General features: G+C 46.8%; 1 protein-coding gene across 4 annotated transcripts in view; it reads left to right on the plus strand.

Moving 5' to 3' along the window:
- The first annotated feature begins 327 nt into the window (after positions 1-327).
- The window catches only part of TMEM181 (transmembrane protein 181), a 34362-nt gene continuing 19022 nt past the window's right edge, over positions 328-15667 (plus strand). Inside the window, exons 1-2 of one of the 4 annotated variants that reach the window (XM_065680651.1) lie at positions 328-507; positions 14157-14260. In XM_065680651.1, coding sequence (XP_065536723.1) covers positions 377-507; positions 14157-14260 — 235 coding nt within the window. In that variant the 5' untranslated portion in view covers positions 328-376. Of the gene's footprint in view, positions 508-8357; positions 8760-9118; positions 9404-11699; positions 11729-14156; positions 14261-15667 lie in introns of those variants that run through there. The other 3 variants (XM_065680653.1, XM_065680655.1, XM_065680652.1) reach the window with 3 other exon arrangements.

Genomic DNA, 15667 nt, shown 5'->3' on the forward strand with positions numbered 1-15667 from the left:
GACAGCTTTATTCCCGACGCGGGAGCACTTACGGCGTTATGACCATGAGCAGCAGATTGAGCACAGGATGTCTTTTACGCGTATACAAACGGGCCCATTTGGTTGGGTAAAGCAGCCCATAACAACCGGGACACCGATTTTAAGCACTGCTGGGACGTTCAACCTGCCCCCGCGCCCTGCCCGCGGCGGGGGGGTTGGTGACGCCGCCCGCCCCTGTCCGTGGTGCTGAAGCGGCTCCCACCGCCGCGGCCGGGGCCCGCCCCTAGCCGCCGCCGCGGTTTGTGCGCCGCCCCCGGCCCGCGGCCGCGCAGCGCCGGGCGTGCTGCGGCGGGGCGCCATGGCGGCGCGCGGGGCCTGAGGCGGCGGCAGGGCCGGCATGGAGGCGGATTTCGCCGCCTTCGGGAGCCCGCTGTGCGGCGAGGTCAAGCGCTTCTGCCGGCGGGTGCGGGAGACCTACCGCGAGATCAAGGAGGACCTCACCCCCTACAAGGATGACCGTTACTACCGGTACGGCCGCGGTTCTCCCCCGGGGGCCCGGGGCTCTGCCCGCCCGCCGGGGCTCCGGCCGGCTTCATGCGGGGTGTGCTCAGCGCCGCCCGGCCGGGGCTCCAGAGGGGAGCGGGGCCGCCTCGGGGGGCGGGCGGGGACCAGCAGAGCGCGATCTGCGGCCGGGCTTCATGCGAGGGCCGCCGCCGTGCACCCGGGAGCAGCCGGCACAGGGGCCCTCCCCGGGCGGGCGGCGCAGCGGGCGACCGGGCCCCGCAGTGTCGGGCGGGCGGCAGCGGCCCCGGCGCCGCGGGTGGCGCGCTCTGCTCGGCTCTAGGGGGAACGTGGTCCGGCAGCGCCGCGGGCAGAAAGCCTCACACCTTTGGGCTGCTCCTACCCTCACGTACTCATTCATACCCGTGTGTAGGTGATAAAAGCAATGCTGGTCTGCATCCATCCGTGCTGCGCCTCTTCCGCTGCCATAGCAAGCGACGGGAACGTGGTCTAGGGTGGCCGTGAAGCAATTCTGGAATAGGTACAAAACTGGCTGGGGAATCGGAGCAGCTGGCAAAGGTTGAGGTCACAACGGACAAATGCACCGGGTGGGCTGCACCCGTCTTTCCTCCACGCCTGGCCCGGTCTTGTGTTTTCATGAATGACCGGTGATGGCTGAGGAGTGTTAACGTGAGATGACTCAAGGCTAGGAGAGACTCCAAAGGTGTTGGAGGACTGGGATGTAAATTAAAAGAATTTTTGGATTGGAGGAAGGGTCTGAAAAAGGAGAATGAAAATCATGAGAAACAAATGTCATGAACTGCACAGAGAATGAATGCTGTTCAGCCACACACGGGTGTTTGAAAAAAAGGTGGTAGGAATTATAGTGCTTTATATACATATACGTACACATATACATATACATCATTGTTTTAGGAGGGTCACAAAGATGATCATAAGCCTGGAGCTCCTCTCCTATGAAGACAGATTGAAAGAGTTGAGCTTCTTCAGCTGGGAGAAGAGGAAGCTCTGGGAAGACCTTATAGGAGCCTTCCAGTACCTAAAAGAGGGCCTACAAGAAAGCTGGAGAGGGACTTTTTACAAGGACATATAGTGACAGGACAAGGGGTGATGGGTTTAAGCTGACAGAAAGAGATTTAGAGTAGATACAAAGAAGAAATTTTTTGTCATGAGGATGGTGAGGCACTGGAATAGGTTGCCCAGAGAAACATGGATGAAGTTGTAGCTGCCCCATCCCTGGCAGTGTTCAAGGCCAGGCTGGATGGGGCTTTGAGCAATCTTGTCTAGTGGAAGGTGTCCACAGCTTCCTTGGGCAGCCTGCTCCAGTGCCTCACTACCTTCATAGTGAAGAATTTCTTCCTAATATATAATCTAAATTGTCTCATTGTTCACAATAGCAAAGACCATAGAGAGTTACAGTGTTTGGAGATGCTGCCTACCAGCTGGTCAGAGTTGAACACAACCATGGCCCTTCCTATCAGGACAGTGGCTCCTTGTTGCTGAGCCTGAGAGGTGTGAGAAGCCATGGGAGGTGATAAGGAGAGATGGCAGTGTACCTGTGTGCATCTGGCAGCGTGATAATGAATACTGGCACTAGAACATTCAGGAGGGGAGACATAAGCTTTGAATTAACAAATCAGAGGTCCCAGGAGAGGCATTTCTTCAGCTTTATTTCCAGAAGAAACTTGAGCCCTCCAAGGGGAATTGTTATTAACTCAGTTTTATGACTTAAAGTGTGTACAGAGGGACTTTCTGTATTGAAAAGGGAAGATGCTACTCCACCGAATCAAATGAGCTTGTAGAGTAGTGCTAAATTGCCCTCTCTTCAGTGAGAGTATCCTCAAGAGAGATCAGCTGCAGAATGAAACAGAGAGATATTGGGCTTTTGGAAAGAAAATGACACTCCGTGACGTAGAAGTCATGCTGGTACTTCTCTGCGTTGCAAAGATCTTAACCTAAGTGACCTGGCTTAAAGTAAGTTTACTGTTACTGTCACTGCATACCTGCTGTTCTGGTGAGTGTTTCTCATCAGCGTTATGGATGGATGTAGCAATGGCACTTGCTTTTTAGATTCCTGGTAAGGAGGAGGGTTTCTCGATCCTACCGTGTATTCTTCTCATAGTCAACTCTGACTGGTGGGAAGCAGAATTAAACACTTCATCCTCTTCTCTCTATATTTTATTCAGTATGTTTGGTCAACTTATAGATGAGCACATTTATGGATGTAATGGAGATCGTTACTGGAATTTTGGAAATTTGACCAAGGAAATGCTGGGTGGCTTGTCTTTACTTCAAGGAGGTTCTCTAAAATAATCAGGTTATTAAAAGCAAAGAATATCTTATACCAGACTAACAAAATCAAGAGATGGTAAAACCATATAAAGCATGGTCTTTCCCCTTCACACACTGTATTCACAAATGGGAGGCCATCAACCACTCCAGTCTCCCCTTCTGCTGGTTAAGCAAAGCCATTAGGCCATCAGCTGGTGGTTTCCAATACCCCTTTGGAAATGGAGCAGTCTAGTCCATTAAGTGGTAGAGGAGAGGGCTGGGGTGGGAGCTTACAAGTAATATTTTCTAGAAAAAAATCAAAATTGGCTGCTGCAGCCTTACTCATGATTTCTATATGGACATCCTTCTCTGAGTGCCAACAGGGAAGCTCAAAACTGGAAAGCCATGGAGCACAGTTGATACAGAAATGGAAAACCAACAAGCAGTTCCCTTTGTGACTGTCAGGGAAATGACTTTTCTTGACTAGGGGTGCTCTTTGTAGGCAGTGTGGGTATGTGGTTGTCCTCAGCAACAGGATTTGGTGCGAGAGGATGACCTATCTCAGAGACGGCTGATGAAGCTGTTGCCCAAGTAACTGTCCTGTCGCTGCATGGATGGCTGAGTCACTTCTGATTCAGCTCGGAGGCTGTCCCAGTTTAGTGACATCTTTTGGCGATGGTTTCCTTTAAAGCACATTGCTCTTGAACATGTGGTTCAGCAGCTGTCCGTGAGCAGCCTGTTCTTTGCCCAGGGGCAACAGTTGACGGTGGCAGGCTCCTCAGCCACCCGAGGCTACACTGTCCTCACTCTGCACAGCCCCAGGGCATTCATCCACAATAAAGAAATGAGGGGATGTCCATGTCGGTGAGTTTGTTCTGCCCAACAGCCCAGAACAGTCTCTACGTTGTGCCTCCTGGGGTATTTCCCCCTGCTTATTCACCCAGCCATCTCGGAGAGATGTGAGAGCACGGTTAGCCATGGCTCAGCACACTGATCAATGCCATCTGTCTGGGTTAATAGTTCCCTTAGGGAGACATGGCACCTCATGGGAAGCTTGTAACAGAGACTGTGTATTTACAGACTGATGAGTGCAGTATTAATAACCTCACTGGTAGCCACAATACAAGATTGGTCTGGACTTAGCATGCCTAATACTAGTTTGTGGTACATGAGGAGATGCTTGGTGCAGTAGATAAGCTCAGAGAAGGCAGAAGGGAAGAGTGTTACGCTCTCCCATCAGTCCTAAGGGCTATCGCAAAGTGTATCATATTTATTACAGCAACTTCGGGATTGCTCCAAGTAAGCCACTTGAATGAGCAGTTTGTTGGCTGGTATCTCTCCCTCTCACTCTAATGTATTCCTCTCCCCACTAGCATGCCTCTTGGCCAAGATGGCAGGGCAGGTAATGCTGATGGAGAGCTCCCTTACTGCACTAGGCAATTTGAAGTAAACTACTGGTATGAAAACAGCTTAATATCAATGTTTCTAAAATAGACACATTTTTGTCTCTTCCATGTGCCGTCAGTGAGATATACAAAGCTTACCAGAACACACCAGGCCTCCCAGTAAGAGTTTCATAACTCTATCCCCTAGCTAACATCAAAGAGTTAAGCATACTGAAAGCATTTTGGTAGGAAAGCAAGCAATTAAACCTGATAGAGATAGGAGAGAACAGGAGGGTTGCCAGATTGTGGCCTGACAACAGGGTTGCATAACTATAAGTAACAACCTGGTATTCTTGAAAAATCAGTTTCTAGGTTAATGAACACATCCCACTGGCCAATCAGCTTATATGGGGAAGCACAATGTTGATGCTGAATTTAGTAATAATGCCCAGAGATTAAGATAAAAGACCTACAATCCGCCCTGCTTTAAATAAGGGATACATTTTAAACTCCTATCACGCAACTATGAGATTTTGTACATCAAAAAGAAAAGACTATATATTGGATATCATGAAACATATTATTTAACTCACAGTTTTAATTAATGCTTGATGTTCCTTATATAGGTAACAGAAGAGTTAAGTATGGATGATACCAATGTTCTTATTTCCCCAGCATCTTTTATTAGTGTTTCCACTTCATTAAGATACAGCTACTTTTCAAAACATTTGGGAAAAGTTCATTCACAGTGGTTCTGCTCCTTTGGCAAGAAGAGAATATTGCTGAGTCAAATGATCTGCTAAAGAGAAGCTGTTTGTTTTTCCTTAGAGAAACTAGTGTTCACATGCTTCAGAGAAGAAAACTTGAAGCTTGCAGAGAGGACTGCTGTGATAAGGATAAGCTTCTTCCCACCTTCTTAAAATTTTTCCCAAGTGCTCTAAGTGCAAGTCTGTGAGCAGCCAAGGGGTCAGCAAGACCTCACTGGAGAACTGCCGTCAAATTTCCTGAAGGCTCATGCCACTTCCAGCCTAGACCCAGGTGGGATCTTCAGTGGCTGCCCCAAGCCACAGCTGGTATCCTTCCCTTGTTTTTCTAGGGCGCCCCGATGGGTCTGGCAACTGGAGGAGGAACATGAATGACTCCAGCGTGAAGTGCACAATGAGGGTGAGAGGGTGTGAAGCAGCAGGTGGAGGAGACTAACACCTCAGCTCCATGATTGCTATAAGCGGGCTCTGCAGCTAGAATCCATCCCAGCTCTCTTTCTCTAGCCACAAATTTCTGCTCTCTTCCTTGTCTGCCCACAAATATTTCTGTAGCTGCACAGGGACTGAGCAACCAATCCAGCAGAATGCCTTTTTTTTTCTCCTGAGTGACTTTTAACGCAAGTAATTTCCATTACTTAGTTCATCACACTACTGCACAAATATTCACGCTGGCAAAACCCAAAGAGCTGCCAAGAGGCTGCATTTCACCTTTTGTCACTAAAGGTGTAGGTATGAGCCAAAAAATGTATAAAGTGGTCATGAAAGTATAGCGTTGATGCTAAGGTGGTTAGTGTAAATAGAATCCCAGCTGAGCTAGCATTCAGCCTGCTTTTTCACAGATCAGTCTGCCTCTTCTTGCAAGCCTCCTCTCTACACCATTTGGTTTCTACACTGGATGAGGCAGACAGTAGCTTCTTGCACTATTTCACCCCTGAGCACCTTCTTGCAAGTAGGAAAGCAGAGTGAGACTCTGACTGACTCTGTGTTTGTGGAAGGAGTGGGGTTTCACAGTGCCTTCCCTCAGAGTATTTAGTTTGTAAACTCAATGGCACTCTTTTCACAAAACTTAAGAGGGTGCAGAATCTGTGCTTACAATGTGTTCACAAGCCTTTGAAAGTTGGTAGAAGGCAAAGAGAGATGCATTCTCATCTGTGTGGCTAGTTGAAGTGAGCTGGATTTCAAGCTTTTTCAAGCATGTTTACGGGCTGGAGAGGGTCCAGAGAAGGGCCACAAAGATGATCCAAGGACTGGGAAACCTGCTGTATGAGGAGAGGCTGAGAGAACTAGGTTTGCTCAGCCTTCAGAAAAGAACATTCAGGGGAGACTTTATTTCCAGGGAAGACCTTATCACCATATTTTGGTATTTAGAGGGTGGCTACAAAGAAGATGGAGACTCCCTTTTTTACAAGGAGTCACATGGAAAATACAAGGGGTAATGGGCACAAGTTACTCCTGGGGAGATTCCTACTGGACAAAAGACAAAAATTTTTCACAATAAGAACAATCAGCCATTGGAATAATCTCCTCAGGGAAGTGGTGGATTCCCCAACACTGGACATTTGTAAGGTTCAGCTGGACAGGGTGCTGGGCCATCTAGTCTAGGTCATGCTTGCCTAGAAGGGTTGGACCAGATGATTCTTGAAGTCCCTTCCCCTGGTATTCCATGATTCTGTGAGTCCATGCCACCTACACTGTTCTCCAAATGTCTTTTGACAAGACTCGGTCTCTCTGTGCTTCAGTTTCCTACCCATGCAATGAGAATGTATTTTTGTTTTGAGGAGAATAATGTCATTCACCTTAGTGGGACACCTGAATGCCAGAGCCATCATCCAAATAGCTCAGACGTGTGCACAGAAATGGCAGCAGCCTGCACCTGTACCTCCTAGAACACTGCAAATGGCCACAGATGCTGTAAGCACCATTCTGTTGTTTTCTGGCCAGGGAGAACTTGTTGGAGAAGCCTGAAGTGTGCTGAAAGCTACACAGTGCATATCATAGTCACCTGTGACTTAATGACCTCAACTTGTGACATGCAGTGATGTCTTGTTCTGAGCAAATGCAGTTTGTTTTGTTGCCCTGACTACTCAAAGCTTTATTTTCTGCCCTACAGCAGTGATTCTTGTTGATTTAAAATTTGTAAATGACTTTCATCACTTCATATTATGCTTGTCTCAAGACAGCCTTTTTATGAGATCACTAAGTAATCATCAGTGCTATAAATCGCAGACCTAACTGATGGGATAAACACCAGTATCAATGACTGAATTAATTCCCAGCATATTTCTTTTGGCTTCAGGGGTGTTACACAAGAGACATACTGCATCCCACCGATCACCAGGGATTATATGAATTACCCATAGGGCAACTGAATGAAATGAGTAATATTATTAATGTGAAGTACCTTTTAAAAGTAATTGCAATAAAACTGTCTTACCATCTAAGTAAGCTTTTAATGGAAGTATTCGATTGTTGAAGAGCTGAATTTTTAAATTACATGTTGACTGATCTATCTAAATATTTCTGGGGTCACTGAGATGGCTCCACCTTATGTATATGACGAACACCAAAGCCAGGAGGTCACTCTGAATTTTATCCTCAACTAGGCACCAGGTATCCCCACATTTAAATAACTAAAATGCTGACTTTCTCTAAGAGCTATCAAAAATTAATACAAAATGTAACTGTGCAAACCCCTAGAACTGCCTGGTTTTCACCATCACTCACCAGTGGATGGGTTGACAATCTTTGTTGCTCAGTCTCGGGACGTTTAATAGGAAAGCAGGACAAACTTCAACTTCATCTCAGCACTTGTGCGCCAGTGAAGTAGTGTGAGGTGTGATCTGGGGATGTTCATTAAATAGCGCATTTGAAGTAGTAGCTTACTCCTAGCATTTCATGTCCAGTGCTTGCAAGCTGACTGGGTTCTCTGTGAGCAAATTGCCTCTTGAATACCACTAAGCTGCATGCAGGTGACTGCAGTGATGGCATTTTCATTCCATGAAAAGGCATTGCCTTCTCCCATCAGGCCGTGGAAAAAAATCGTTTACAAGCCAGGCAGCTCTCTCCAATGGGCACTGAACAAGCCAGGCAGCTGTCTCCAATGGGCACTGAACACGCATGTTGGGTGTGGGTGGGTCACATCAGTCCTTACGCCTGAAAGGGATTGAATTTTGTAACGGTTTTTTTCCTCCTCCTTTTTTGTTTAAATCGGATTCAGAAGCTCTTCTCTTACGTATTTTCTAAGGGTGAATGTCCCTCTGACGAATGTGGTCGCTGCTACTACAATACAAGCTGGGAAAAGGCCCTGGTAATGTGTAAATCACAGCGGCCCCCCAACAGAACGGGGAGTTCAGCGGCCAAGGACGAGCCCCACGTTGGCACCACTGGTCGCTGAGGTGGCGCTTCAAAGAGCCGAAGCTCAGCGCCGGGGCCAGCTGCTTCCAGAGGCAGCTCTCTCTCCCCCCGGCGGCAGTCGGGGGCCCGCGGCCGCGCCCCTTGCCTGCCCCTGCTGTGGAAAAGCGGCGGCTCGCCGCTCAGGCCGCGGGCCAGGCCCTGGCCGCCGGGGCCGCTCCGCGTCCGGCCGCGACCCCCAGAACACGGCCCGTGTCCCCTCCGGCTCGCCGTAGCGCCGCCGCCAACAGCGTCGCCCTTCGGCCCCGCGGCGGAGGAGTGGTGGGGGCTGCCGTGACGTCTCCCGGGTCGCGTGGCGGCCGGGTGACGCACGCGGAAGCCGCCGCGAGGCCCCGCGCGCGATCGTGCCACGGCAGCGGCGGCGGCAGCTCCCGGGCGGGGGGCGGAGGAGCCGCCCGCTCCGCGCATGCGGCACCGGGATGGAGCCGTGAGTGGCGGGCGGGAGGGAGGAGGGGCGCGGGGGCGCCTGGGCCGGGCCGGGCCGGGCCGGGCCGGGTGGGCGCTCGCCCCTCCGCCCTCCCGCCGGCGGCGGGACCGGCCGCGGAGCGGTCCGCGCGGGCTCGGGGCGGGGGGGGGGGGGCGCGCACCGACCCGCGGCTGCCGGGGCGGGGGGGGCTGCTTGGCTGGGTCCGGGTCGGGGTCCGGGTCGGGAGGGAGAAATGCCTTCCGCTGGGCGGGCGCGGTGGTTCCAGCCTTTTCTCTGTAAAGAGGGGAATGCCGTCCTTCGGCTTGTGCACGTTAATTCGTACCGAGGAAATGAGAGCGCAGAGGGTTCAATCAGTGTGTCTGAGGCTGTGGTTCGGCAGTCGGAACCCGAGAGCGACTGTCCGCTTCAGTAGGATAACGCTGTGCTTTTTTTGTCTTCTGCGGTGAATAGCCCCTACTCTTACCTCCACTCTCGTATTGGATCTGTTAAGGAAAAGCAAAACTTGTTTTCCCGGATATGTCTTTGCTTGGACAGAGCCATAGTCGTGACTAATCATTCAGACTTCAAAGAGTACAACGAACAGGACACGTAAAAAAGAAAAGCCAAACTCACCCCACGCACACAAGCTGCTCAGCATAGTCACGGTTAGCCGTCTGTTGCCCTATAAAAGTGCTATGTAGTATGTTAATTATATACATCTTTTTATGTAGTCATGTCCTGCCTCATTAGTTACTAACCATTGGGGACTACATCTGCATGAAATTCAAGGTCTCCCAAGGGACAACAAAGCAAGCAGTGTCTTTGAACAGTAAGAAGGTGTGGTGTGTACAGACAGACCCAGTACTATGGTTGTAGGTAGCATATGTAATAATTCAAATCAGAGTGGTTTTGATGGTTTTATTTGGCAGTGAGCCTAACATAGAAAAGAGCATTTGGAGGCAGCATGACAGAGAAGCTGCTGTGCGTAAAAGTAAGTTATTTCTGATTTTAGTATGAACTCTGTGCTACCTACTGTTTAATCCCAATTTTGTCACAGCTTTCCCATCTGTAAAGTGGGAGTCTTAAGTGAAAACTGTCGTATAAGAGACTCTCTTTTTCTTGATGGTCTTTACTCTGGTTAAGCCCCGCAGAGAGGGACTTGGGGGTGTTGGTCAATGAGAAAATGAACATGAGCTGGCTTCAGTGTGCGCTCGCAGCCCAGAAAGCCAACCGTATCCTGGGTTGCATCAAAAGGAGCGTGACCAGCAGGTCGAAGGAGGTGATCCTGCCCCTCTCCTCTGCTCTTGTGAGACCTCACCTGGAGTATTGTGTGCAGTTCTGGTGTCCTCAACATAAAAAGGACATGGAACTGCTGGAACAAGTCCAGAGGAGGGCCATGAGTATGATCAGGGGACTGGAGCACCTCCCGTACGAAGACAGGCTGAGGAAGTTGGGGCTGTTCAGCCTGGAGAAGAGAAGGCTGCGTGGAGACCTCAGAGCAGCCTTCCAGTATCTGAAGGGGGCCTATAGGGATGCTGGGGAGGGACTGTTCATTAGGGACTGTAGTGACAGGATAAGTGGTAACGGGCTAAAACTTAAACAGGGGAAGTTTAGATTGGATATAAGGAAGAAGTTCTTTCCCGTTAGGGTGGTGAGGCACTGGAATGGGTTGCCCAGGGAGGTTGTGAATGCTCCATCCCTGACAGCGTTCAAGGCCAGGGATGAACACTGAGCCTTGTGTGGGATGGTTTAGTGTGAGATGTCCCTGCCCATGGCAGAGGGGTTGGAACTCGATGATCTTAAGGTCCTTTCCAACCCTAACTATTCTATGATTCTGTGATTCTAAGACTGTGTTGTGCAGGCATGAGAGGTGATTTGAAGATGAGGAACAGCCTAAGAAATACTTTGCTTATCCATTTGAGCCAAAGCTTTACTCATAGAGCAAGAGTTAACTTACCTCTCCATTTCGTGTGTGAACGGCTGCTGGAAGACTGCAGTTGTTACGACAGTGCATTTCCATAGTTCATTCTAGCACAGGTTGTGTTAATGCAGTTGAGCCTTTACTGACTACTATTTGAGATGTCCAAGTATAATGTTTTTCTCTTTGTAGCTCAGTGCTTTCTGCTCCTTTGCAATTAGTTTCAGACATACCCAATTTAATTATAGAATATTTAATTCCTGTCTGAGTTAGGATAAAACTCAGTGCAGGTGGAGGAAGCTGCCTGACAAATCTGCAGGCGCTTGGATGGCCAGTCCTGAGCTTTGGACTGCCTTGGCCAGGCCAGATAAAGCATCTTCTATTGACGAACCAAAGCACAGTTCTTTACTCATTTGAACAGGTGCTTCCAGAGTGAGTAAACTTCTTCATTTTTCCTGTAAATGCCTTTCAAATATTATATTCCTTGTTAGGCTTCTCAGGTGTCAGAAAGATGGGGATCATCAACTTACACTTATGTAGATTAATAAACTTTATATAGTCTCTTTCCAAAAGGCAGATGTTAAACAATGAATGCACAGGAAGATAATTTAATCTGCTTGCTTTGTCAGCTGGTGATAGGTTGATAAGAGACATTTAAACCACACAAGGAAATTCTGTTACTGTAGCAAGGAGCAATCACCCCATGGGAATGCTTTAAGTTGTTTGCTGTCATGATAAATGCAGTTAAGACTTGGCTGAGTTCTTCCACTTGCTTTTACAAAAAGTGGCCGTGTTGTCTTACTGACCTGTAAAGTAGCACAAGCCATCAGTGGCTTAAATGAGACTACAGGAGTTTCTCTTCAGAAAAAGGGAAAACACAATGTTTTCTGGTCTCCTGTCTTTGTTAAGTGCCAGTATGACTGTTCTTGGGTGGGTGTGCACCTACCCATTTTGACTTCTAGGTGTTGCACTGCCTGGAGAGGAGTTGGAATAAAGAATGAGGCAATGTCTGGAGCATGTTTCTTCGAAAGCTTGCAAGCACATCTGTGCTCTGGCATATGAGTAACAGAAGGTGATAATTACCAAAGGCTGTAACACTGTGTTGGTTGGGTGGCAAACTCTGGTGACTTTTCTGTAAGGACTGTTGGAGGTGAAGCTGCTTTTCATGTTCACATTACGCATTTTGAAATGTCTGTAAAAATTTGGAATTAGGAATCTTATCAAAAGAACTAGGAATATGTGTAGCAAGTCAGAAGTGTCCTGCATCGGGCTGTAGCTGTTGATGCCCTGATGTAAGCTGTTACAAACAGCACAAGCATATGTGATACTTCCCTCCATGTATCTGATACTCTTCCAGTCGTCAGCAGTTCTCGACCCATGGACTTTCCCATCAAGACCTGGTTCTGTATATTGAAAGTGATTCTCAGTGCTCTCTCACGAAGCATTTGGTATGCACTTGGACCCTTACAGTTAATTTAGGCATATCAGCATTTTATGTACCATTTTTATATATGAAGGATTTTCTTGTTAAGATTAGTGTTTTGGTCTCTCAAGATACATCTTGATGCATAATATCAATAGGTAGACAGCAGATACCAGATCATCTGGGGAACTGAAGGAGCCCTTGGAACAAACAGGAAAATGTACCTTAGTTAGTTAGTAGTTTAGTACTAGTACAGATGTAATAGCTTTAAAGAAGTTTAAATGCATGAAGGCTGCTGGGATTTTAAGATGTTGATTTAAGGAAAATACTGTAGTTATATCCCTGGTAAAGTTGTACAGACGAGTTCTGGTTTGAAATGCCTCTATTAACTGGCATTTTTCAAAGTTAACTTTAAATAGTGTACTTAGTGTCTGTGAGAATTCTGTGTGATGATCTCTGTGACAGAGACCTGATCTGTTCCTGTTTATGACTGTAATAATTTAATGTACAATTTACCTTTTTTTGCCTATGTAATCAACTGTTAGGACTTCATAGACTGCTGTGTTTTTGCTGTGCCTAACAGCATGTGCCAAAGCAAGTTACACTCTGCAGGTGCTATGGCTGGAATTCTGTACAGCCAGTTTGTTCAAACTTGTAACATTTACAGTTACTTGCATGTAGTTCTCATTACTTCTGTTGAGGTTTCCTCCCTTCCTAGTCTCCTTCGGGAGCTAAATTAAGCTTTGTGTCTTTCAATCTTTATAGTAAAGGAATAATGTAATTATTTTTATAGTGCCTCCTTTGGAGAGAATGCAATGATTCTTAGAAAACAAAAGGTATTAATAAATCTTTTTTACTGGTTTAAAGTGAACTGTTTGCCTTGCTTTTAAGGGCTGCCAGACATGCAGGCGTGCGGTACCTTGTCCCAGAATTCAGGTTGGGCTTATGGAAAGGGATTCCACCACCTTTTCTGCATTTCTTCATGATGTGGTTAATCAGGAAGAGCACTATTCAGCTAGTGAAAATAAGTTTTATTCCAAGCTGCAAGGGAGAACTGTCATTAAAGTCTTACGCTTTCATTTCTTTCCATGATGGTGCTCATACAACTTTATCAGAAAACAGCCCCACCTCCAATCCTGTAGCTTTCCCATATAAACTGTGCAGCTTCCTGTGATCATGCCTACTGGAACAGCAGCACAAATAGCTATCCAGTGGCTCAGTTATGGTGTAACTCGAAAAGAAATGTTGGCTGTATTTTGAAACATGGGGGTTTGTTGTTTTTTGAACTATGCATTTAACAAAAAGGGAGATAGAGGAGGGATACATTATGTAGGATTAAGTCTTTGATCAGCTTTCCTTTAAGCTAACAGGTCTTTTCTGTACTTTTTTTCCTCTCTTATTTTGTCTTTAACTTAAGGATAACCACCAAACAGCTGTGGAAGAGATGTCATTGCTTTTATGTGTATTTGTATTTAAGTGTCTAATAATGAACTTAAGTTCAGGTTTCTGTTTTCCAAGCTTTGGTAGCCTTCAGGCAGGAATGCAGGATCTGAGCATCTAGCAGATTTGGGGTTCTGCTTTACTCCGTGTTAGGGGTGACCCTTCAGGGAGGAAGTGTAGTTATATATATAGGGTGCAGAAAACTCATCAAGACCCTGTGCAGGTAACTGAGTTGTTAGTTAGTTACTTCAGTCACTTTAGGTTAAGCTGTCATTGCAGGAGACATATTATCTTGGATGTTGAAATTATTAATGTATGAACTAAAGCCACTTTTCCTTGCTCTAGAAGTACTGTTTCAAGCTCAAGTCCTAGGACAGTAGAAAACCCTGACATAAAAAGAGTGGGCAACATTCATACATTCTGGGGCATGGGCGTGCATGTGTATACGTATGTCTAATAGTTCCTAGCAGTTACCCTTGCTCTATAAAACAGCATTACTTTCCCTCCCCTCCCTGCCTCTGTGTTACCTCAGGGTTTGGTTTAATTTTCTGTGTGAGGAATGAATGGAGCCTGTTCTCTCCGTCCTTTTAAAAGTATGACTGACAACTAATTCGTTCCTTTCTTTTGCTTCCTGTAGGCTGGCACCCATGCGATTATATACACTGTCCAAACGGCACTTTGTTCTGGTCTTTGTAGTATTCTTTGTTTGTTTTGGTCTGACAGTCTTCATAGGAATAGCAGGTAAGGATGTTGTATTTTTATAAGATTACAGTTCTTGTATGCTTTGTCTAAACCTGTTAGTATTTACAGATGCATTTAAATGCTAATGAGCTTACTGCCCCTGGGGTGTCTGAGGGAGCATTATGTTTCACAGGGAGGGGGAAGTGTTTCTTCCATCTCATTTTCTCATAGGAGTACTACCTACACAGATTTGGTGTTTGCAGCTGCCTTGCAGGGAAGAGTCACTAAAGTAAAACAAAACCAGCCTTATTGTAATGTATTTTTTCAGCAGGTTGCCACGTTAATTTTCTTCCGTGTATTTCAATCTGTAAAATGGTGGTGCTAATAGCTGGTTTCCTGTGAGGAAATTGATAACTGTTTGTAAAGCCTTCTATATGTTTGGGTGATAAATGCCACAGAGACACAAAATACTTTAGTAATGCAAAAATACCGATTTCTGTTGTCAAACCAGAGCTGAGGTCTCTGGTTTCAGAGACCTTTGTGGCAATCATGAGGCAATCTGTGAGGCTAAGCACTTAGTCCCTGGATACTTGTCCTGGGAGATCAGAGGTCAGTGCCCGTCTGGTCGATAGAGATGCAGAGTGTCATTAGATGGAAAGCGTGGGAGCCCTCGGTATTTCACGCCAGAGGGCTTCTCCACCTCTAAAACGTACTTGCAAAGGAAGTCAGCGTGCTGTCCCTGTTGGTAAGCTAATACTCTGCTGTCAGGGTAGCTTTGTCAGCACAGAAGTTAGGGAGAGAGGGAGGGATTTGTACTCAGTAAGCAACGTGCCCCCCATGTAAGAATTATAAGGATGTTACCACCTCCTCCCACTTTACTGCTATTTTCACATCACCCAGCATATTCTCCTGTGCCACTGCCTGATACCTCTTGGCCTGTCTGTAAGGTTGTCTCTGCCACTGCCCTGTTCTTCACTTCTTTCTGAATGAGGCAGGCTGCCCAGGCCTGGGGCTCATCTGCTTCTGCCTGCCTCGGAAAAGGGGGTTAATTGGAGGCAGCTGTTTGGGCTTTTTGTGCCCATCTGTGCCTTGTAGGCAGTACATTCTTCATAACAGCATTAAATAATGAAATTTGTCTGTGTTTGATTTATTGTAGCAAACTAAGTTCCAAACAGACTTCCAGTTCATAAAGGTTAAACAGTAATATTCCTGTGATTTTCCTAAGGATGCTTGCTGAGGGAAGTTATTTGGCCACTAAGATACAGTCTAAACACATTTGCAAAGATGCATTTTATATGAATGATAAAGGAAAAAAAAATCCCTGGAATAACTTGATTTAGTGCCATTTTGCTATTTGGCTTAAAAAGTGAACCATATTTATACTTGTGTATTTATACTGCTCAGTTACAAGAAATGCAAGCAAGTTGTTTTATGTAAGGCTAGGCAAAAAGCAGTGCTCCTGGAAGA

The sequence above is a fragment of the Lathamus discolor genome, chromosome 5 (genome assembly GCF_037157495.1).
Source record: "Lathamus discolor isolate bLatDis1 chromosome 5, bLatDis1.hap1, whole genome shotgun sequence".
NCBI lineage: Eukaryota > Metazoa > Chordata > Aves > Psittaciformes > Psittacidae > Lathamus > Lathamus discolor.